Source organism: Oryzias latipes, chromosome 6, assembly GCF_053564925.1.
Source record: "Oryzias latipes strain Hd-rR chromosome 6, Olatipes_Hd-rR_3.1".
Lineage (NCBI taxonomy): Eukaryota > Metazoa > Chordata > Actinopteri > Beloniformes > Adrianichthyidae > Oryzias > Oryzias latipes.
In genome coordinates, this window is record NC_136242.1 from 23,213,544 (window position 1) to 23,236,870 (window position 23,327).

Here is a 23,327-nt window from a genome sequence, read left to right on the forward strand (position 1 = left end):
CTAGAAACAGTCCCCAGAATTGACTTCAGAGATTCAATACTTTGAAAAATAACAGTTGATGAAATTGATAATTATTGCCCCTTGACACTCGACCCCCTATACATCATGTATTTATTTGGTTCAGCATTCTGGCATTCTAAATGGGCATTGATATGTTTTAGTCTGCAGCACATTCCTATTTTTAAGAGGCTAGAAGATCAAACTAGAAAAGAACTGTTGGATTTAAGTTCCAAGGCTAATGATCTTGCAGTTCCTGTTAATCATTTTAGCTTTTTCCCCTGGTGCTCAAATATCTGCATGGAGCTCCCTTTTTTGTGGAATTAATGTTAACAGTCCAGCTCAGCTTGTGTCCTATACAAGTTCTACTGTAAATGGTCTGCTCCCTCCAGGTTCACTATATTCAGGAGAGCAGGAAAGGGTTGTTGTTGCAAAGACTCACACAGACACAGGCACTCTGGTCATTAACAGCTATCAGTCAAATTCAGTGTCTGTAGCTGGAACTGCATCTCAACTCAAACTAAATCCCCACTATCAAACTTTGAGAATTTTTTTTTTAAATGTGTACATTCGTCATCATCTTAAAGCGATGAAATTCTCTGTCCATTCAACACTGACTGTTCCGGCTGTTTTCAGTGCTCAGCCACCTGCTAACGTATAATTCATATCTGAAAAATGGAATAGGATTCTATTAGATGAATCAACAACTTTTTCTAAAAACGATGACAGGAGTAAAGTGGCTGAAACATATTTACGTTATATAAAGCAAGTGCATTTGTCAACTTATTCTAAACTGGCAATAGCTGTGGAATGGATCATCTGTGTGCTCTCGAAGTACAGCTCATACAAAATACACAAACGTGGCACGCATGTTAGGCTGAGTCCTCGTCAAACTCATTGAGTGAATTGCTAACAAATATAATTTTGACAATTTCCTTCACTTTCTCAGATCCTGTGATGCCATTTCACTGTCTACCTTCATCTCCTTTGAGTATTGTGTTGATGTGAAGATCCTGACTCATATTTGTCTTTAACCTGTAGTCTTATAATCTCTATTCCAGCAGTATTTTCAGGGACTGATGTTGGTATCTGTGTGAAAAGGCAAAGTACTCAGTGCATTTATGGGTTCGATTTTAAAGATTCACAACAAGGTCAAGTATTTTTGTGACGTACACTCACAGAATTTAAAATAAAGTGCAGCACTATTTTTTCTGTGAGTATTAATAGCTTTGCAGGTAACAGTGAGACTTTCTCTCTCCAAATCAGCAGCTTCTACAATCAGCTTGAGCTCTGAAGAAGTGCAACAAAAGGAGAGAGGAAATACCTTTTTTATAAGTAGTTTGATTAACTCTTTGACTTCAGACTAACCAACCTTAGATTATGTCCTCTGTGGGCTTTTGCACCATCTTAAACCCAGATGTGGTATTGTTTGTTTTGGGCTCATCTTTATTATGTCCTCGTCTGTTGTTAAAATCTAAAGAAAAAAAAACAATCTTAGATTTAAAGTAATGCAGTTTGGTGAATCACTTCTTAACTAAATCAGCAGTCTAGTTCACTCTATTAATGAAAATATTCTTTGAACCTGAATTATCATTGATTGCTATGATTGTTTATCATCATTTTGCATTAATTTTAGGGTGCATATGGCTGTTAATTATACTACATCTGAAAATGTGTTGTCATATTATTAAAAACAAACATTTATAACGTCTAAGAACTGCGTGTGTTTACAGAACACTTCAGGGTTTGGTTTGCAGCTGGAGAAACTAAGAAGTTAAAAGATGTAATATTTTCAATTTTTCTTCATGATGGCCTTCCCAGTGCTCATAGTTTCAAAATAAAATTTCTTCAAATAAATGAAAACGGAATTCTAATTCAAAAAGGATCAATTTTCTCTCAGTATAAGCAATTAAATAGTTAAATTACTGAGATGATCTTTATTAAAGTTTGCAATAAAAAGTAATAGATTTTATAAACATATAGTAAGCAAGGTGCCGTAAATACAAAGTTTGTGCAGGAAAGGCAAAACTACTGTCTTTAGACAAGTGAGCTTTTAACTCGGTAACACGACATCACAACATCTGATGTGGTTTTTATAACACAACAGGAGAATGTTAGCTGCATTTAATGTTTCAACACAAAAAATTGTTTTTCTGCTACCATTCTTTTATGTAACACGTTGAATTTTGAGGGCAGAAAGTATCAGTCAAGAGGAAAAGCAGACTGTAGTGGATGTTTCTGTCTGTCAATTAGCCTTGATGAGGTCGAGCGAGGTCAAAGTTCAGATACAGCACTGTAGCAGTGATATCGTCTCTGTACATTCGAGCCAGGTCTTCTGGCAGGGTCAGCATCGAGGCCAGTCTCTCCTGGGACAGCTCTCCGTAATCCCCTGTACCAAGAGCATGTCTGATGAGGTGTGTGGCGGCGTTGGCGTCCAGAGCTGGAGAGGCACGGGCTTGGCGCTTTAGCAGGAGTTCATGCATCTGACCCAACTTCAACTTCTTCTCAGTTGGAGAAACCGGTGCCTAAAACAAACAAACAAACCAGATATTTTTACAGGAAGAAAAACCTGAAAAAAATGGTTTTATTGGAAACTCATAAGCCGTTAAAACCCTCAATTGGATTGTCTTACCTGTACGTGAACTCCGCTTAAGTGCTCGCCAACCAGTCGCACTGCCTCCTCGTTGTGCAGTTCATCCCACAGCCCGTCAGTGGCGAGGATCAGGAAGCGGTCCTGAGGTCTCAGCTTGTGGTAGGTTATCTCAGGCGTCACCTCCAGGTATGGAGGAGTTAAGTAGTTTGGGGGAGTATACTGATATAAACTGAGAGAGTCCAGGTCCATTCCAGGTTCCAAGCTGGCTAAAATGTTCTGCTGCAGCTCACGGCTCAATTTGAACTGCATGTCACCAAAGGAACGCAGCGGCATCAGAACCTGAAGGCAAGTTAATGCAATAACTGATGACTTATTTAGAACTTCAGTAGCACAGAACTAGAAAAGAAACTAACCCCAAGCAGTCTGTCATCTGTGATCACTGTGCTTCTCTCTGAGGGTGGATGCTGGGCTTTGATCCGTTCCACCTCGGCTTTGTTTTGAGAGTTGTGGTCCAGGGAAAGAGGCAAAGCGCTCCACGAACCGTCCTGGTTCTGCACCCCGAGAACTGCACGACAGTCGCCGGTGTTTGCGACATAGATGCCATCTGTGTCCACATGAGCCACACAGGCCGTGCAACCTGAAAATGCAACCTGGGTGGACAACAGCAGAGGTGCAGTCAAAACGACTCAGCCTCGGATAGACACAGGTGAGGAAGACAGCAGTTACCTGGATGGCTGTGCTCCTCAGCAGGTCATTGGAAAGTGGAACTTGAGCCTCCAAGGAGATATCAGCATCCAGGTGCTTAAATGCACAATCCAGAGCTTCCTGAGGGCTACAAGGAAAGATTTGGGTTTGGTTTTGTGTCATTCTATTTCTTTTTTGCTCGATTTTTTTTTAGTAGCCCATCCAGTGAAAAAATACCAGACATCAGCCAAGGCTAAAACCCAATGTATACAGGTTTAATTTGATAATTTTGTATTAACCTAAATGGTTAAATTATATAAAAGGCAGTCACAAACTTGTAATTGGTTGAATTTGACTGCATTAGGTAAATATTGCAACTAAAACACAGAGAAAAGGGGCTAAACTAAAAATGGGGGAGTTCCTATTAACTGCTGAAAGACATCTCTACCTACCTCATACCTGCATCCTGATCCTCGTTGTTTAGTAATTCTTGCCAGAAAACCCTGAGATGATCGGTGTACAGCGAGGCGGAGTCCCGATAATTCAAATCTGCGTGATGCTTATGCCACTGCAAGACGGGAGGGACACGTCTGCTGCTCTCCATGCTCCTCTCCAGCTCTTCCAAACAGGGCTTTGGCATCATTGCAACGGCCACGTAGTACAGCAGTCGTTCACTGACGGCCTGGGCGCACGCCCAACCGCCGTGGCCGTCAAAGACCCCAAAGAGCATGCCTTTTGACTGGAGACGGCAGTCAATGCAGTTAGCATCATTATAGAGAGGATGGCATTAATGTGCAGAAAGAAAAGCCTACCTGTAAGCAAGTAGCAGCACTGCGCCGGTCTTCATTCGGTGTATTAGCAGCTAGCTGGTTACTGTCAAACTTTCTAACAGCACTGAGTCCCCTGCCGTCAAACTCTGGTAAACGTACACTCTGGAAAAAGGCAAAAAAACAAATTCTCAATGATGTAAATAACTAATAGGGCTATGGATCATTACTTAAGTGATGATTCACATATTTAAAAAAAAAATTTAAATAATAATTTTATCTTTAACAGAAGATCAAAATCAACAAAACAGAAACGATAAAAGCACAAAGATTTAGGTATTCCAATATTATAATTATCACTTAATACAATGTTACACTCAGAACTTTTTCTGTAAACTTCCAGTAGATAAACAACAACTAAAAAGTAAATGAAGATATAGTAAAAGCTTAATAAAAATGTAGGCTCGTTTTCATCTTTAGAGGAAAATGCTCAAAAGATTTTTTAAATATTCTTAAACATATGTTCTTCATATTTTAATTCTTAACTTCAGTTTTTTTTTTTTTTATCTACGTCAATGCAAAAAACACTTGATAGCTTTAAAGAAGAAGCTTCACTGACACTTTACTCTGAAGTTTTATTTACTTCCTGTGGCAGTACGGCGTGCGGTTTGTTTAAAGTCCAACATTACATTTACAATTACATTACCTGAACTGTATTTTTAACTACACTCTGTCTACTACATTTATTAAGATGGGGAATCAGTCATCTTGGAATCTTGCTATACTTGCATACTTATGAAGCCTTAATGTATTAACCTAATCAATGTATCAATTCATATCCCTATGAAAAATGATCAAACCATCAATACAGTGGGATGTGTGAAAACACTGAATTTCACGTCAACACCTGACCATAGTGTGGTGAAATGTTCTTGTTTCATTTGTAAAAAAAAACCCACAGTGGGACGAACTTTATTAAACTAAAATATGAGTGGATTTTCCATTAATTCATTTAATTTACACTTGATTATCTTGCAAAAAATACTAGGAATCTGGAAAACTTCACCTGAACTGTTTAGAACCCAGATATTTATCTATGAGTCACATAGGTTGAAGTTTTGGCTTAAGATGTCCAAATGAAGCAATGTCAACTACAACCACAAATTATGATACAAATCGAGTTGTTAAAAGGCATGATCTCCATTTTAGAGATCTAATTCAGCTGCAGTGTGTTTTCCTTCCAGCCAAATAGATGAAAAAGCCAATACCTGCTCATTGCTCCTAAGAATACTGTTGATCTGAAATGGGCTCTGCTGGAAGTCTAAATCCTGGCGTGTTGAGAAATATTTTCCATGATGCAGAGACCATTTTCTGGATTCTTCATAGGTGCTGCACAGCCTGTCACATGCGGATGAACCCCATGAGTGTGAGAAATGGCAGTGATGTGCTCCCTGAAACCAAGAAGGGGATGACAGCGCAATCAGATGGGGGTGATGGCGTTAGGATCTATTTTTATTAAAAGTGATGTTACAGAAAAATATAAGTCGGATTCATCCACAAACCTGGAGCGGGACAGTAGAGTATAACGTCAGCGTGTAGCTTGCTTTCTTCACGACATCGGCATAGACTCGCGCAAACATCGCTACTGTCACGCGGATAGCAGGGTATCACGCTACTTCAAACATAAAACTTTCGAAAGAAGGAAGTCCTACAAGTAGGTTTTATAATACAAAAAACGTACTCCTATGCTAAACGTCCAACCTACTAGCCGCACAATCTATTGTCGTAACTGTAAACAATGTCTCACAGCAGTATTACCTCAACACACGCCGTGTGTGTAGTTATTTACGAAGACAATTACATGAAAAATCTACACTTGTTTCGATTGAGCCAATGTTCCTCAACACGACTACACACATGAAGGCAACGTGCAGCAGTTTACGTCTGAAGTATGCGATTGAGGGCGGGGCACCTTAAAAAAAACTTTTTCAACCAAAAAATTATAATTTTTATTTGTATTTTAAATAAAACAATTTCTCTATTCCCAGAGTAGAAGCAGTAATCAGATAAAGTTAGTAAAATGAAAAAAGTATGATTAAGTAAAAAAAAAAAAAAAAAGACCTTTACTAAATAACTGAATCACACCAGGGGGAGGAGCTAACAGCCTTCCCCCGGCACGCGGGCCCTTTGTATCAGACTTTAGCAGAAAGAGCGAAAAGACTATTCTCTTTGGATTTGGAACTTTGTATGTTTTCTGGTAATTGTGACCTTGAACAGCAAAATTAGCTTTAAATGTGTTTTTTTTTTTTTTTTATAATAGCGCTGCCTTTTACGTTCTAGGTGCAGTTTTTCTACGTATATATTATAACACGAGCCCGTTTAGTTAATGACAACTAATAATTAGCCAAGGTGTAGAAAACTAGGGCTTACCAAATTTATTTATTTATTTTTTTGCTAGCCACCCGTGAAAGTAGCATTTCTTAATAAAAATAAATACCATAACTTACTTAAACCAGTTAAAAAAGAAAAATATGTCAATATTTCTAAGGCTAGAGTAATACGATGCTAACCAGTTTTGCTAGCAAGGAACCCGATCTGTTTTAAAGCAAAGACAACGGCATAAGATGGAAAATACAGGAGTTTGTAGCAGCCGTAACAGTAAGTGGCATTATCACAGGTCTTTATTTCATATTTTTGTAAACTAAGAATTTACAATTTTTGTGAATTAAATGAAATAATTCATATGTTGAACTGATTGAACTTCTTGTTTTCTTTGTCAGCCACAAAAACAGATCTGAGTTTGCTGCTTGAGTGTCTGAAGTTTCAGATGAAGTCTCCTGACTCACAGAAACAAGCCCTTCTAACCATTAACTCAATCTGTGAAAACAGGGGTAATGTACTTGACGCTGTGGATCTAGTACAAGAGAAATACATATATTCAGTGTACCAATGTACTTTTCCCCCTCAGAGGATCATGTGGACCTCTTTAGAGAACTTGGTGGTGTGACTTTTGTGTATAACCTCTCCAAATCCAGTGTTGTTCATCTAGAAGTGAAAGAGGCAGCTCTTTTTACACTTGGAACACTGGCAGAATGTAACGGTAGGACAGTGTGTTTCCAACTCACTTTATACATTCATTCATTCATTCATTCATTCATTTTCTTCACCGTTTTTCCCTTTCGGGGTCACGGGGCTGCCGGAGCCTATCCCGGCCACTTTATACTCACTTTATACATTTGTAGATATTAAAAATGTTCCTAAAAGCAAAGCCTGTTCAGCCTAAAAGGAAACAAGTGTACTGATACACATTGCTTAGCAATTTAGACTTTTAGGAAATTTTGAAAAAGCTAAATTTTATGTAGAGATTTTTTTTAAAGGAAGTACAGAAGGATGTTTTTTGGTGAATTTGTTCTGTACTGTTACATCCTAGTTCTGATTTTAGCCGTGAATAAGAAGTAAACAGTTGCAAACTTAAATAAATGCCCACTGATGTGCAATCTGATAAAGTTTAACCTGCTCACAAAATCCTGTCCTCTTACCCCTTTGTTAGTATATTGCAAGAACTCTTTGTGCAGAAAGGAGATCTTTACAGATATTTCTGGCTGGTTGATAAAAGAAGACCTCCCCCTGACTCAGAGGAGAGTGACTGTCTATTTGCTGTTTGTGCTGGTAGCCAACAACAGTAAGATCAAAGCTTTTTAAGCAGCGAATTGGTTAAGCAGCTATTGTGGATGAATCGTTTCACCTCCTATTATTTTGTTTTCTTAACCTCAACTGTGTGCGTCATTACAGAATCAGGACAGACTTTAGCTCAAACCACCGGTTGCCTGGATATTCTATTAGACCTCTTCAGGTGTTTTATACTTCCTAACTACACATTTCATTTATTTCAATGTGCTGATGTAATTTAATGCACCTTTTTTTTCTTTTCTTTTTGGAGGACCACCTTCCCCCTGTCTAAAAAGAACAACCTAAGAACTCTGACTCAGACCTGTCAGCTTTGGGCATCTGTGTCAAGTGCTCTGTGTGGATGTGTCAACAACCCCCAGAATGGTAACATCACCATCCTCTCAGTTTCATAAGGAATCCGTTGGAGAAAAAGAACATATGGTGGATTAGGGGTCATGAGAATGAAAAAGAAACAGAATAGGATGACCCTCACATTTATAAATGTTTAGACTATATCTGTGGCCATAAAAAACTTTCTGTTTTTTCTCTTACTTTGGTTAAGAAATGAAAAATTGTGCTTCTGAGTCAATCCTAAAACTACTTTCTTTCTTTCTTTTTGCAACTCACATGACAACATAAACAGGAATGTGTTTCTTTGGAGCAAAAAAATCACCATATTTTAAATGTTGCACTATGCAAATACAAAATGAGCAAGAATCTAGTCCTGCTGGCTGATAAAGTGGATGTGTGGAGTTAGATCAGACGAGGTTTTTCCCTGATGATGGGTGGTGTTTTACAGAAGAAGCTCAGCGTATTTGTGTGGCGGCCTTTCCAACGATCAAAACATGGCTTCAGCAGATTTCTCTCCCCTGCACTAAAATTCTTCAACCCATATGTTCCTTCATTTCCATGACAGTTGCTAATAATTGTAAGTCGAAGCAGCAGAATTATTTGTTTTTTAATAACTTTTTGTTGGTTATGTGTGTATGCAAAGGGATTCTAAAATGACCGTGGATAAATGCTAACTGTCTCTTTGGTTTTTTTACAGGTTGTGTTCAGGAGAGTTTCTTTGCCTCGGGGGGTTTAGAAACTCTCACTCTTCTGCTGGTTCGCCTCACCTCTGCTGCAGATACAAGCATGTTGTCCTGCCAGCTGGCTGTAATTATTGCTAAGACTCTGTCAGCTTGCATCACTGATAACCGTGTGTACTGACTGACAAAACATCCAACAATCCAATGCTCCTTTTTTTCCTCTAACATGACTCGATGTTCCTTTCAGCTGCACTGGCCTCGGGTCTGTCTCAGTATGGCCTGGTCTTCCATCTTTTCTCTCTGCTGTCAAATTCCAAATTGGAGCCCGAGGACAGACTCTGTGTGTTACTGAACATCGGTCAATGCACTGCTGCCTCTGGTGAGAGCGTTTTCTGTTTTTACCTTATTATAGACTCTCAGTTGATATGTTCCAGCATCAATCCACACTTTCCTTCTCTCATTTCTTTGCACAGATGAACACCAGTCTCACCTGGTTCAGTGTGGAGGGCTGCCTGTTATTATAACGTTACTCACTGAAGACGCATGTGAAGAAGTTAAAAAAGCTTCTACTTTCATTTTACAGACCTGCAAACAGGCCAGTAAGTTGTTGTTTTTATTTAATAGGCCATTGAAATTACTTTGTATAACTATTTTGAATCAGTTTCTGTAAACAAAAATCTACCTTTATAGTATTAAGCTAGTGACACTTTAATAATATAAGCTCATTTAAAGAAAACAAGAATATATAACCAATGTCAACATGGAGACAATTGGATATATTTGAATCATTTTAAACCATTTATTACCCAAACATATGGACACATTTCCTAGCCACTAGGGGCAGCAAAGAGCATGTTAAAAGGCCAACAAATAACAGACTAAAGGGTGAAGAAATATGGAAGCGATTCTGAGCATAATTAAAAATAAAAGTCAAAATCAGAAATGCTTTTTCATTTTCAAAATGAAGCTGCATTTTTCTGACTCAAAATTAAAATGAAAAATCAATACTTCAAAATGCTTTTTCATTTTATAATAAAAGTCCTGAGAAGCTGTGTAAAATCATCAGAAGTTCACAATCATCACAAAGCCCTCTCCCCTGCCGCTAACACAAAGCTCCACTGCTCCTGGTGTGTCTGTGTCTCTTAGAAGCCGGACACAGGGAGAAAGCAGTGACGTCATCGCCCCGCCTCCTCGCTGGAAATGCTTATTCGAATTGAATACAACATACGACATTGTTCGCAGGGTGGATGTAAAAATGAAAATGCAATCCCCTCTTTGCATTTTTGTTTTAATTATGACACAGAATAAGCGGTTTTAACGTAGAAAAGGAAAAAGCCTTTTGAAGGAATACTTTTTCATTTTAATTTTGAGTCATTTGATGCAGCTTCATTTTGAAAATGTTAAAGTATTTCTGTTAATCCATTTTAATTGTCAAATTAGACATTTCTAATTGAATGTTGCTACACATTTACCAGAGAACGTCTTGAAAATGAAATGTCAAATTCCATTTTCTTTAGCATTTTAATTAAGTGACAGAACAATCGGTGTTGAAGTAGAAAAGGAAAAAGCGTTTTGGTGGATGGCTTTTTCATTTTAATTTTGAGTCAAAAAATGCAGCTTCATTTTGAAAATGAAAAAGCATTTCTGGTTTTGACTTTTATTTTTAATTATGGTACAGAATCGCTTCCATAGAAGAAACGTGTCAAAATTAGAAAAACATTTAAAAATAGAATCTTTTAACGCAAAGTAAAAAAAATGATGGGGAAATACAACAAAACGAAGATTATAGGACAGTAAGCTGCAGCAAGACTCCAAATATCTGTTAAAATATCTGCAGAAGAAATATTCAGTAAAACCTTCTGAGCTGCTAAGAGAAACATGTCCCTTTACTTAACAGATCAGCGATTCTAAAGTCATCTGCTAGATAAGACCTGTTTTCCTTGTCTTTAAAGCCATGCGTTTGTCAGCACATGATCAAATAGGACAACAGGCTGAAGAGCCAAGTCAAACCCTGGAAGACTTCAAAAAGTCAGCCAGGGATCTGCTGCTCAGGATTAACCGCTTAGAGCAAAGGCAGTTAAAGGTTAGGCCTGTGTTCAAACACCCACATCGGTATGAAAGCCTTTTTTCAATCATGTTATCACAATGACATATGATTATGATTAATAGGGGGATGAGAAGGAGCAGGAAGACATTGATGTGTCACGTCCAGGTGAAAGTCACCGCCAGCTACATCAGTCTGCAGGTTTTCCTCTCAAAACCATCCATTCACAGAAGCCTGCATGCGTGAGCAGTGATTGTGACGCTGGACTTCAGCCAGACAGGAGCGAGAAGGACTATAAAATGAATAATGCAACTTTGAAGACTCTTTCCCAGGAAGAGTTGACAAAAACTAGCAAAAAACCTGTGATGTGTTCAGTGTGCAAGACTGCAGGAGTCTCACTGCCTTCTAATGGTCGGTCACTAGAGGGTGACAGTGAGCCACAAAATGCAAACAGGTCAGTGGAGCTAATCAGTTAATTATCACAAAGAAATATTTTAACAGCCTTTTTCTATTTATATTGTTCATTTAGTCTCATCTTTGAACCAGTTTTATCAAAGAAGCAGAAAAAAGGAGCTGAGATTAAACGTACTGATGGTAAGAAATAACACTATTGTTTTATAGTCTTTAATAATAGAACTTTTAGAGTTTTGCATTTTTATTTTAGAGTTCCAGAGCAGGGAGATAAGGGAAGTCCAAAAACCACCAGCAGAGGAGCCTTCATTCTTTCAAATGCGATGTGCAGGTAGGGAACGATGGAGCTTCCCCTCAGTGAAACGTTGCACCTGATCAGCTATCGACTCAAACATTTGAGTAATATTTAAAATTTATAGTCAAAAAAAGGTTTTCTTCTCTTTTCAAAGACGGGTGTGAGGTTGAGTCAATTTTCTTGTGAGTTAAGTTTTAAAAAAAGTTGATTTCCAAGTTACCTTAAGCACTTTATGTAAAGGATTTATTAGGATTACATAAAATGTCTTAAATAATCCGGACGTATTTTCTCAGACTTAAAGACATTCAGATTAGATAGATTCATGTATCTACTGGATTTTCTAAAGCCAACCCCTTATGTAAGTGTTCTTTCTCTTTCTTTAGGTTGTGTGGTACCCTTTGAAAAAGTGACAAGTCGTAACTTTGCATCCCTTCAAAGCTTCTGCCACAGCAGCTGTGACCTGCATCGGGTCCTCAAAGAGGCTACGGAGCGGTTCAGGAAGGCCCGTTTAAACCAAGTGTTTATGAAAGAGCATCAGGATGTCCAGAACCAGCTCACAAACAGAAGTTCTGTGAGAGTTGCAGCTGCACAATCCCCAAAAAACCCTCAGAACCGTAAGTCTTTCACTATTTTCGTCTACAGATGTGTTTAGTACATTGCTCTGCTGTGAATTCTCTTCTTTAAACTTCCTCACAGGTGTTTCTTTGACTCCTTTGCACAGAGGAGATCTAAAGAAGACTTTTGCCTTCCCCAGCAGAGCTGGTAGGACATATGTTCATTCAGTGACATGAAATATATTGCTATTCAAACACGTGGTATGAATTTCATAACACCTATTCCATAACTCCTTTAGATCCACGCTTGACTCCCCTCAAAAGGCTGCATGCACCTGAAGACAGACGTCCAGTGTCACATTTGGGCATCACGCGTGACCACTACGCCTGAGCGCCTGTGGCGGACTAGTCCTCTCTGAAACGTGCTTTTGGCAGCAGACGAAGCAAAGAGGGAAAGAATGTTGACCCGCAGCCAGTGTTCTCACAGCACAGCCCAGAGCTGGTTCAGAGCGCCACAGCTGTATTAAGCTGTTTCACACTCTAAATGGCACAGTGTGTGTGTGTGTGTGTGTGTGTGTGTGTCTGTGTGTTTGCAGTCATCGTCTGTGAGATACTAGGGCTCAATTATTATTATGATGCTTTTGTTGACAAATGTTTGTGCAGCCTCTCATGCAGGGGAGCTGCTGTGTGCTAGAATCTGTAGCCGTCATGTTTTTACCTTTTATCCAATGTACACTTTGTAAGACTCTACTAGTTTTTGGACATTATTTAAGCCATTATTTCTGTTGCAGTTTGTGGTTTCTATTGTTTTTAAAGTTTCCTTTTCATGAGCTTTTCTGTCGAACACTTGTAGTCATATTGATATTTATAGTCATATACATATTGATGATATCATTGATATAAATGTATTTCGTGTAGTTGCTGTGTGAAATAAACGTGTTTTGTTGATTGGAAGCCTGAAATCAACCTTTGAATCTACCGTAAATGTTTTTATTGATGCAGAGAGAAGAGAGCGGAGTAACGGGGAACCATGCATAAAAAGCTGCCAAACCAAACTGTTCAGAGGTTTTTAGTCAAACCAAGTTAGGACATTCATTCTTTAAATGTGTTCAAATAGTAGCCACTTAGAACTTGAACATATAGATCAGGAACAAATAAAGGAAAAATGACATTTTTCAGTTACTCAGTGGAAAACAGAGTAGGAGGAACTACATAAAAAAATAGTAATTTTATTGATTTGGTTGAAAAACTTGATAGATTTTTTGCTCTGTTAAACACAGTGTACATTTATGTATTCTACCAAAAGTGCACGTTTTTGTAGCCTGGAATTCCTTCTTTTCTCCTATGAAATGGTAGAAAAGGAAACTGCAGGAGTTGAGCAGTGAGGAGGTCCGATACCTCATCTCTGGAGTAAAGAAGTATGGCTTCTCCTGGAACTCCCATCTTGTGGTCATATCGCTTTCCAACCGGGTGCACGAATGTCCACCTGGCGAAGAAATAAAGGCCACGACTGGTAAAATTAACATTTTTGAAGTGAAGTGGTTTCCAATGTAACTATCCGAATCAGCATGACAAACACGCTTATTTCTAGTTTTTATCTAAAAGTCTGAATCCACGGGTGATGATGGTTCCTAATTGTTTTGTGGTCAGACTGTTACTCTACAAATGCTGCACTTATTTTAGGAATAATTCAAAACCAAATGTAATTAACAAATAAAATAGCTTACTGTTTATTCTTTCTTTTCTCTTTCGGCTTTTCCCATCAGGGGTCGCCACAGCGAATCATCCTTTTCCACCTCACTCTATCATGGACATCTTCTACCCTAACATTAGCCAACTTCATGTCCTCTGTTAAGACATCCATGTATCTCCTCTTTGGCCGTCCTCTTGCCCTCCTGCCAGGCAGCTCCATCTCCAACATCCTTCTACCAATATATCCACTATCCCTCCTCTGAACATGTCCAAACCATCTCAGTCTGGCTTCTCTGACTTTGTCGCTAACACAGGCAACATGAGCCGTCCCTCTGATGTACTCGTTCCTTATCCTGTCTAACCTGGTCACTCCTAAGGAGAACCTCAACATCTTCATCTCTGCTACCTCCATCTCAGCCTCTTGTCTCTGTCTCACTGCTACCGTCTCTAACCCATAGAGCAGAGCTGGTCTCACCACTGTCTTGTACACCTTTCCTTTGAGTCTTGCTGGCACTCTTCTGTCACACAACACTCCTGACACTTTCCTCCACCCGCTCCAACCTGCCTGCACTCGCCTCTTCACCTCTTTTCCACACTCCCCATCACACTGAACTGTTGACCCCAAGTACTTAAACTCCTGCACCTTCTTCACCTCAGCCCCCTGTAACCTAACGCTTCTACCTTGATCCCTCTCGTTCAGACACATGTATTCTGTCTTACTACGACTGACCTTCATGCCTCTTCTTTCCAGAGCAAACCTCCACCTCTCTAGCTGTTCCTCCACCTGCTCTCTACTCTCACTGCAAATTACAATGTCATCCGCAAACATCATTGTCCAGGGAGATTCCTGTCTTACCTCATCTGTCAGCCTGTCCATCAGCATAGCAAACAAAAAAGGACTCAAAGCTGATCCTTGGTGTAGTCCCACCTCCACCTTGAACTCCTCTGTCTGACCTACAGCACATCTCACCACCGTCATACTTCTCTCATACATGTCCTGAACTACTCTGACATACTTCTCTGCCACTCCAGACGACCTCATACAGTACCACAGCTCCTCCCTCGGCACCCTGTCATACGCCTTCTCTAAATCTACGAACACACAATGCAGCTCCTTCTGACCTTCTCTGTACTTTTCCATCAACATTCTCAAAGCAAAAATGGCATCAGTGGTGCTCTTACGGGGCATGAAACCATACTGCTGCTCACAGATCTCCACCTTCTTCCTAAGCCTGGCTTCCACTACTCTTTCCCACAGCTTCATTGTGTGGCTCATCAACTTTATTCCTCTATAGTTGCTGCAGTTCTGCGTGTCACCCTTGTTCTTAAAGATCGGAACCAAAACGCTTCTCCTCCATTCCTCAGGCATCTTCTCACTCTCTAAAATCCTATTGAACAACCTTGTTAGAAATTCCACTGCTGCCTCTCCTAAGCACTTCCATACCTCCACAGGAACGTCATCAGGACCAACGGCCTTTCCGCTCTTCATCCTTTTCAGAGCCTTCCTAACCTCATCCTTTCCAATCTCTGCTACTTCCTGCTCCACAACAACCACATCTTCCTCCCTTCTTTCCCTGTCATTTTCCTCGTTCATCAGCTCCTCAAAATACTCCTTCCATCTTTTCTGTACACTCTCCTGGGTTGTTAGCACCTTTCCATCTCTGTCCTTAATCACCCTTATCTGTTGCACGTCCTTCCCATCTCTGTCTCTCTGTCTGGCTAGCCTGTACAAGTCCTTCTCTCCTTCCTTTGTGTCTAACCTGTCATATAGCTCATCGTGAGCCTTCTGTTTGGCCTTTGCCACCTCTCTCTTCACTCTACGCTGCGCTTCCTTGTACTCCTGTCTACCTTCCTCAGTCCTTTCTACATCCCACTTCTTTTTAGCCAACCTCTTCCTCTGGACGCATTCCTGTACTTCCTCATTCCACCACCAAGTCTCTTTACCGTCTTTCCTCTTTCCAGATGACACACCTAGCACCTTCCTACCTGTTTCCCTGATAATTTCTGCTGTAGTTTCCCAGTCATCTGGAAGCTCATCCTGACCACCCAGGACCTGCCTCAACTTCTGCCTAAATTCCTCACAAGTTTCTTCATTCTGTAGCTTCCACCACTTGGTCTTCTTTTCTGTTTTCCCTCTCTTCTTCTTCCTGACCTCCAGAGTCATCTTACACACCACCATGCGGTGCTGTCTGGCTACACTCTCTCCTACCACCACTTTGCAGTCATTAACCTCTCTCAAATGGCCTCGTCTACATAGGATGTAGTCCACCTGGGTACTCCTACCTCCACTTCTGTATGTCACTCTATGTTCCTCTCTCTTCTGGAAGTAAGTGTTGACTACAGCCATTTCCATCCTCTTCACAAAGTCCACCACCATCTGTCCCTCCAGATTCCTTTCCTTCACACCAAACCTGCCCATCACCTCCTCATCACCTCTATTGCCCTCACCAACATGCCCATTAAAGTCTGCTCCAATAACAACTCTCTCTCCTCTGGGGAAACTCTGTATGACCTCATCCAACTCACTCCAGAATCTCTCCTTCACTTCTAAGTCACAGCCAACCTGTGGCGCATACCCACTGACTACATTCACCATCACCCCTTCGATTTCTAACTTTAAGCTCATCATCCTGTCTGAGACTCTTTTCACTTCTAGAACACTGTTTACAAACTCCCCCTTCAGAATCACTCCTACCCCGTTTCTCTTCCTATCAACACCATGATAGAACAGTTTGTATCCTCCTCCAATACTACGTGCCTTGCTGCCCTTCCACCTTGTCTCCTGCACACACAGTACATCTACCTTCCTTCTCTCCATCATGTCTGCCAGCTCTCTGCCTTTCCCTGTCATTGTACCAACGTTAAGAGTCCCTATTCTCAAACCTATGTTCCTGCCTTTTCCCTTCTCTCTCTGGCCACGGGCCCTTCTGCCTCCCCTCTTTCTTCGACCAACAGTAGTCAAATTTCCACCGACACCCTGTAGGTTAACAGCATCGGTGGCGGTCGTTGTTAACCCGGGCCTCGACCGATCCGGTATGTCTAAAGTGTTGTGGATGATTCGCATGGTTATTTTGGCAATTTTTACGCCGGATGCCCTTCCTGACGCAACCCTCTCTATTTATCCGGGCTTGGGACCGGCACAGAGGCAACTGGCTTGCAACTCCTGTGGCTAGATTACAACTCCTGTGGCTAGAAAATAGCTTACTGTTTATATGTATACATATTTGTCTTCCTTTTATTTAAAAGAACTTTTTACTGAGGCAAAAATAGGAAAAACTTAATTTGTATTCATTTCCATCATAATAATTGATAGTAACAATGGAATGTTGCACAGCTGTTGTGGTAAATAAACAAAGCAATTAAAGCCCCTCTCTCCTTTATTTAGAAATGTTCAACAGCATCTTTATTTTCGGAGCTGCACGCTTGTGCAGTGGTTAGCGTTATCTGTGAGAAGGCCCTGGTTCAAATCCCAGCTGGGACCTCTCCGTGTGGAGTTTGCATGTTCTCCCCGTGGATGCATGCTTTTTCTCCGGACACTCCAGCTTCCTCCCGCCGTCCAAAAACATGCCTTATTGATTGCTCTAAATTGTCTGTAGGTGTGACCTTGTAATTGTGTGGCCCTGCAACAGGCTGGTTTAGGGTGCCAGGCTGGGCTCTGGCAGACCCATGACCCCAAAAGGGACATGGCAGGTCAAGAAAATAGATGAATCTTTTTTTGTTTTGTGTCTGTTATCATTTAGTAAAAAGGAACTTTGGTGCAATCTACCCAATATGACAAGAAAAAGGGGGTTGCAGATGCAACTTACAAAGGAGATTTATCACCTGCATGATTTCAATCTGAATCCTTTGTATCATTTCTGACTTATGCTGGATGGTTTGTTGTTCCATTCCACTTGTGAGACCTGTGAAAGTTCAAATCTCACGCAGTCAACATATTTTTACTCTTTGAACTTCATGTTTGACCCAAGAAACAAATCAAAAAGTTCCATCTGCTTCGGTATCTGTTGGAATGAATTCATTTTTTTTTTGAACATCTGAGGTTATTTGTTTTTTAAGAAATGTATTTTTTTAGCAGACGCTGAGACCTTTTTTCGGGCCCTTAAATCCTATTTTTTTGCTATAGCTCTTGTACACATGGCTTCACAGAAGCAAATACCAAGTTGTGTTTGCTTTGGCCACCACAATCCCTAGAGGGACAGGAAATCAACAAGGGGAGGGGGGACTCGACTCCAGCACTTTTGTTTATTGTGCAGAAAGCCCCTGGTATGAGAGGAATCACAAATAGTGCAAATCATGCTGTTTATCTGTTCTCTGTCCACGAAGAGCAGCTCAGCCTGCAAACTGTCCTCTCACAAAAGAAGTGAGCTGAACTGAGATCACCGTCTGAAGGTGACCTCGCCTTCTCTGTGGGGACTCGTCAGACGGCTGCCCAAAAGACGGGGGACTTACCCACTGGCCCTGCCCTGAAGCAAATGCCCTGAGGTGTGTCTGTTTTCTCTCTTAAAAATGTTCATTTTTCTTGTCGCCTCCAGCTTCTGAAGCACGTCCCTCCTCTGTTTGATCAAGATGTTGGGATAACAGTGGCGTGAGGGCAGGAGGGGGACGCGGTGGGAAAGGCAACCGAAGAGCAGATTTCTCATGAACTGAAATGGAGTCGCGTTTGACCCAAGCCCCCCGAAAAACCTCCTTCCTCTGGAAAGAATGTGGCCCAGTACCCCCTCCCCTCTCTTCTCCTTTTTCTTTTTGCATCTTCTTTCCCCTAATGGCCACGAAAAGGCTGTATCTCCCCTACATGAGCAGGGCTTTCTATCATTTGACCTCCATGTGTGGACCAGGCTAAGAATCTGCGCATGAAGTGTTATCTTCAATAGGATATTACTGAAAAAAAAGCACCAAAACACGTATTATAGCAATTTTTATTTTCACAAGCAAGCCACTAATTGATAAAAAATAACAAGAATTTCCCTCTGAGTAATTCTGCAAAATAAACATTAGTAGGTTTATGTTGTGCATACCTCTTGGCACATTGTCTTCATGAATATTCAAATGTAAAAACATACTAGTTTCATTTTTGGTAGGACTTTTTTTTTCTTATTCTTTTCTTTTTGTGAAACCATGCATGCTGCATACAAAGAAAAAACGTGTTTAAATATTGGGTTTGTTTCAAAAGTCTGATAAAAAGCCTCTTGTTTTTGTCCTGTCTGCATCCTGGTACCTGGGAAATCTTTGTCTTCTTTCCGGCACTTCAGGTGACTGAGGTTTGACCTCAGGCTGAGGTTTCACAGGAAATGCTCCCTCTCTTCTGTCTTGAGTTCTCCAATGGTTCAGATCAGCTGGCCGCTGATGGGAGTGTCATCGTAGATGTTGACATCACCAGGAATGAGATCATTAAGGAGGTCATTTCCTTTCAGCTCTGAATTTTTGAGGATTTCACCGACACTCTCAATGACATCACTTCCAAGAGTCCCCATGCTCTCTGCAGCCTCCACCTTTGTCAGCTCATCCAGAAATTCGGACATTTCCGTGGATGCTTCTGGCTCCGCTGGGAAAAGCTCCACAGCGGTAGCTTCCCCGTCAGTTCCTTGACCTGCTGAGGCTTCTGATGGTCCACTCAGAGTGAGAACTGGTATTGGAGTGACATCAGGAACAATCAGAGTGAGTGGAGAAGGTGACTCTGGGAGAAGTTCTTGAGTTACCAGGTCTGCCTCCTCCAGAGTTTCAGTTGGGCTTGGTTCCGTCTCTGGGCTTGGTTCAGAGCTTTCTTCAGGATCTGTTTCTAAAAAGGAGGGATCCGGGACAGGTTCTGGAGCAGGATGAACTTCAGCAACAGGGTTTGGTTCGGTCAATTCTTGAGGCTCCATTAAAGTGTCATGAACTGCTAGAGTGGGGGTCTCTACTTCTTCACATTCCTTCTCTTCGGTTAAACAGGCGTCTGACCTTTCTGGCTCTTCCGGGGGCCCTCGGCTCCCTGGTTGGTCGATCTCCTGAGTTTGCGCCTGGGCAGAGTCCTCGGCTGCTTTTGAAGACGCCTGCTCCACTGAGGGCTTGTGCTCAGCGGCTGCAGTTTCAGCCGGAGCATATCGCCTTCTGCTCAGCCTGTTTCCCATGATGAACCTGGACAAAGATTCATGCAGATAAAGATTGATAGCTAGAAAAAAGGGCTAAATACTACCTGTAATGTTAAAAAACCAAACAGAAAGACAACTAACTTTAGCAGGATTTATGAATATTGTAAAACAGCACTTTTGATAGATACTGTCCTAAATGGATGTACAGCTGCGATTGTATTTTCTTCTCTATAATAAGATAATCCCAACACTAGCTTGACCAGCCTGGACTTTTTTATACTTTATTTTTTTCACTTTATGACACATCCATACACTTTTGCAGAAATCCAGTGCTAGTTAAATGTCTACAGACCCTTTTCTTAACCTTATCAATAACAATCAAGACTGGAGAAACATAGTTTTCCTATTTACATCTACTTTCTTAGGTGTTTGAACCACACCTTTATTCTGCTGTTCCACACTGAACCAAAAGCAAGTGTCCACAAATGTGTTGTTTTTTTTACATTTACATATTATTTACAGGTATTTTGCGGCACAAACACGTTCAATGACCTGATGGATAATATTTGTTAATAAAAAAGAAACAAAGAAATGATCTCAAACGACCCCGCCTCCCTCTGTGATGTAAGAAAAAACTAATCTTTTTTAATCTATTCACATGCAGGATTCAGATCGTGGTTCTAATGTGTAATTAAAGCCCAAACCGTTTCCTGACCCACCTTTTTCTTAGATGAAAGCAGATTAACTTGCAGTTTGTCTCAAACTTGCTAGAGTCCGCGCGACACTGAGCCTGTTGGTTGCAGCGCGTTCCAGAGCCGCGGCGCGCAGCTGGAGTCCGCGCGCGTCCACAGGCTGCGCGCGCGCCTCCATCCATCCAGGCACGCGGGCGGTCTCCAAAAGTGAATGAACAGCAGAAAACGTCTTACCCTCCCAATTCATACAGCTCTGACTCTCTTCCATTTTGTTTACTTAAGAGGGGAAATAGTTTAATTTAAAAAAATAGTTTTTGAATAAAATCTTATTACATAGGTTTAATGTAGTGTTTCAGCTGTTTTTTTTTTAAAGCTGAGTATTTATAGCAGGGCTCTCAAGCTTATACATACTGTAGATGTTCCTATAAACACTTTAGTGGTGTGGTCGTCATGAACTGCCCTACGGTGGGTGATACTGAAGCTCTCCTGGTGGAGCAGATGTTTGTTCTCAGTTTGGATTGTTCTTTTGTGTCCATACTTGGCCTTTTTTTTAATCGTAGATCTGGTTCCCACACATAGTATCAGACTGCTAACTAATGATTTGTTGTGATTGTCCATTCTGTGTTATTAATGAAGGAGGGCTTTCGTGTTATAACCACAACAAATACCACCTTAGTAAAAGGCTTTTTCATAATAGTTTCACTATATGTACAACCGTTTCCCCCCTGACTTACACTTGACTAAACAAATAATTTTACACATAAGTTGATCCAACCTAGTTAAATATGAACATTTTGATAAAGGCTGTTTTTTTCACACAACAGGAGGCCAATAACCGCAAATGTTCTTTATTAGAAAGTATCTGAGTCATTAGGGTCATCACAGCTGCCATGACTTTCATTTTCACAAACTAAAAAAGTACCAATATGCTTTTATTCATAAGAGAGGTTTTTTCTGCAGTAACCTCATGAGATCCCATGAGGTTTTGTATGTCATGACCATTAGGAAACAAGCCAAGTTAATGATGAAGAATCATTAAAAACTACAGGAAGTCTGGAGTTCTATTGTATTTTAAGTTTGAAGTCAATTCTGATAGTAAGATATTTTTTAAACTTAAACTTTAATGTGAAATAGCTGTCTTTACATTAAGATACCTCAATATTTTCATGACATGTTGAGGATTTCAGTTTACTTTTACCTTAAAGACATTTTATTTACAACAACAGTGATCAGGTGAAAAAAATGTCCCGCACAAGTTGTAAGGCCTCGTCCTCTTGATGTGCTGCATCCTCTGTTGGTTTCTCCTGTTCTCCCTCAGCTTCAGCATCGGCGTTCCTCACAGTCCGTTGATTCTGGTGTGACCTCTCAGCCTCAGGGCTCCTGGTGTACGGCAGCGTTTCCACTTCTGTGACGTCCAAGTCCGTCTCAGAAACATAGGTCGTCTCCGGGTAATCGCAGCAGTCCCAGTCTTTTTCCTCTGAAATCTGCTTTAATCTTTTGGGTGACGTCAAAGGGTTCTTTACTTTTTCTCTTGCGTTGCTTCCCTTTTTAGAAATCTGTGTATGAAAAGAAAGTATTTTCAAACTCTTAACAAAAATAGTGACTATTTATCCATGAGAATTAAGTCAGTATGCTCAATAAATAAAAGCAGAATTTTTAAAGAAAAAAAAAATCGATTCACTTAATGTATAGATGCAGCCCCAACGTTGGAGTTACAGTATTTCAAAGTATTATTATAAAAGGGGAAAGCAGCGCCACCTGTTGGTGAATTGGGGAACCGCTGGTTAGACATCGAACAGCTGCTTCGACCAGCTCGGCCTCATTCATGCAGTAGAAAAGCACCCTGCAGTCAAACCAGAGTGTATTATTCAAAAGTGAAACAGAATATTTGGACATTTTCACTGCAGGAAATATTCTATTCTGTGTTATTTCTCTCACTACCTCGCAGCTTTTCCTTTTCTTTGACTCTTCAGAGGTGTCGTCTTCTTCCTCACATTTTTGTTTGACATCCAAAGAGGCAGCGCGCGCTGCTTCTCTGACATCTTTGGATGTTTTACCTACGGTCTAACGAGGTTTCCATGCATACAAAAACCTCATGAAACCGGAAACAGGCTTTTATCGCTAAAGTCACATGACAATGTTGATGGTCTCATTACCGCCCCCCAATGGAGTTTTGCGGGACAACCACAGAAAATACTTGTTGACAGAAACTTGTTATGACAATTCTGGGGATACTTACAAAACAGTGGAAATAACAGCATTTAATGGCTATTTTAATGACTCACATTTAAAAATAAATTGATTTCCAATTGTATTTATTTATCTCCAATTTTAAATGACTAATGGTAAATTTATTTAATAATTTCCTATTAAATGTTTTTATTCCAATTTGTGCCTTTCAGCCCACACTGGACTATGAAATATTTAAATGTGGTTTTCAATGGCTATTTTAATATTTGAATGAATGCCACATATATTTAAACATTTATTGATTGATTTTCAATTTTAAATAATTAATTACACGTTTATTCAACAGTTTAATGGCGTGCATATTTATTTTACTTTGTCTCTTCTGGTCCTCCATACTTCTCCTCCAATATTTGTTTTTATTCAGTTGGGAGATCCTCTGCTGTAAAACTGTTTCTCATAAGAAAAAAGGCGAAGAACTATTTAAATATCAAATTACAGGCAAACAGTCAAAACAACATAAATTTCAGAAAAATTTAGTGTTGCTCTGATCTGTGTAACTGTCAACATTAAGCCTGACTGATTTTCTTTGGTAAAAATTGGTTTAATTTTAGGTTAGTATATGAGAAGTGAGTAAGTTGTT

At 40.3% G+C, this 23,327-nt stretch overlaps 3 protein-coding genes and 1 non-coding gene across 5 annotated transcripts; 1 reads left to right on the top strand and 3 right to left on the bottom strand.

Annotated features, from left to right (window-relative positions):
- Positions 1–1,919: 1,919 nt before the first annotated feature.
- Positions 1,920–5,989, bottom strand: pdp2 (putative pyruvate dehydrogenase phosphatase isoenzyme 2). Its single transcript, XM_004069680.5, has 8 exons — positions 5,604–5,989; positions 5,310–5,492; positions 4,087–4,206; positions 3,727–4,013; positions 3,317–3,422; positions 3,004–3,240; positions 2,630–2,929; positions 1,920–2,522 (listed from the first exon to the last, which is right to left on the bottom strand). Exons 1-8 carry the CDS (start codon positions 5,679–5,681, stop codon positions 2,247–2,249), a joined length of 1,587 nt encoding a protein of 528 aa, XP_004069728.1. The 5' UTR covers positions 5,682–5,989; the 3' UTR covers positions 1,920–2,246.
- A 184-nt stretch (positions 5,990–6,173) lies between these two features.
- Positions 6,174–12,999, top strand: terb1 (telomere repeat binding bouquet formation protein 1). Of its 2 annotated transcripts, XM_011476226.4 has the most exons (17): positions 6,174–6,699; positions 6,822–6,932; positions 7,010–7,141; positions 7,592–7,723; positions 7,834–7,894; positions 7,982–8,094; positions 8,510–8,638; positions 8,759–8,911; positions 8,989–9,120; positions 9,215–9,340; positions 10,694–10,824; positions 10,911–11,239; positions 11,315–11,379; positions 11,450–11,527; positions 11,875–12,105; positions 12,188–12,253; positions 12,345–12,999. In XM_011476226.4, the coding sequence occupies exons 1-17, from the start codon at positions 6,666–6,668 to the stop codon at positions 12,434–12,436; spliced, it is 2,115 nt and encodes a 704-aa protein (XP_011474528.1). In that variant the 5' UTR covers positions 6,174–6,665; the 3' UTR covers positions 12,437–12,999. The 2 variants fall into 2 exon arrangements, with proteins under 2 accessions (XP_011474528.1, XP_078805512.1); XM_078949386.1 differs by lacking the exon at positions 7,592–7,723.
- Positions 13,000–18,639: 5,640 nt separating this feature from the next.
- LOC101168780 (uncharacterized) lies at positions 18,640–20,694 on the bottom strand. The gene is made up of 2 exons (XM_004070059.5): positions 20,525–20,694; positions 18,640–19,851 (listed from the first exon to the last, which is right to left on the bottom strand). The coding sequence occupies exons 1-2, from the start codon at positions 20,677–20,679 to the stop codon at positions 19,062–19,064; spliced, it is 945 nt and encodes a 314-aa protein (XP_004070107.2). The 5' UTR covers positions 20,680–20,694; the 3' UTR covers positions 18,640–19,061.
- Positions 20,695–21,329: 635 nt separating this feature from the next.
- On the bottom strand, positions 21,330–22,606 carry si:ch211-127m7.2 (uncharacterized). Its single transcript, XR_013656625.1, has 3 exons — positions 22,439–22,606; positions 22,256–22,340; positions 21,330–22,053 (listed from the first exon to the last, which is right to left on the bottom strand). It is a non-coding gene; the product is annotated as an uncharacterized si:ch211-127m7.2 (transcript).
- Positions 22,607–23,327: the final 721 nt, after the last annotated feature.

What these genes read in the sequence shown, in the direction of transcription:
- pdp2 (XM_004069680.5), bottom strand. Translation starts at nt 5,681, where the DNA reads ATGTTTGCGCGAGTCTATGCCGATGTCGTGAAGAAAGCAAGCTACACG. An exon ending in ACTCTACTGTCCCGCTCCAG is followed by an intron (nt 5,493 to 5,603) that starts GTTTGTGGATGA and finishes TCTTGGTTTCAG; the next exon opens with GGAGCACATCACTGCCATTT. An exon ending in GTGCTGCTACTTGCTTACAG is followed by an intron (nt 4,014 to 4,086) that starts GTAGGCTTTTCT and finishes TGCCGTCTCCAG; the next exon opens with TCAAAAGGCATGCTCTTTGG.
- terb1 (XM_011476226.4), top strand. Translation starts at nt 6,666, where the DNA reads ATGGAAAATACAGGAGTTTGTAGCAGCCGTAACA. An exon ending in CCCAAAAAACCCTCAGAACC is followed by an intron (nt 12,106 to 12,187) that starts GTAAGTCTTTCA and finishes ACTTCCTCACAG; the next exon opens with GTGTTTCTTTGACTCCTTTG. An exon ending in TGCCTTCCCCAGCAGAGCTG is followed by an intron (nt 12,254 to 12,344) that starts GTAGGACATATG and finishes TAACTCCTTTAG; the next exon opens with ATCCACGCTTGACTCCCCTC.
- LOC101168780 (XM_004070059.5), bottom strand. Translation starts at nt 20,679, where the DNA reads ATGGATGGAGGCGCGCGCGCAGCCTGTGGACGCGCGCGGACTCCAGCT. An exon ending in TGCTTTCATCTAAGAAAAAG is followed by an intron (nt 19,852 to 20,524) that starts GTGGGTCAGGAA and finishes ATCTTTGTCCAG; the next exon opens with GTTCATCATGGGAAACAGGC.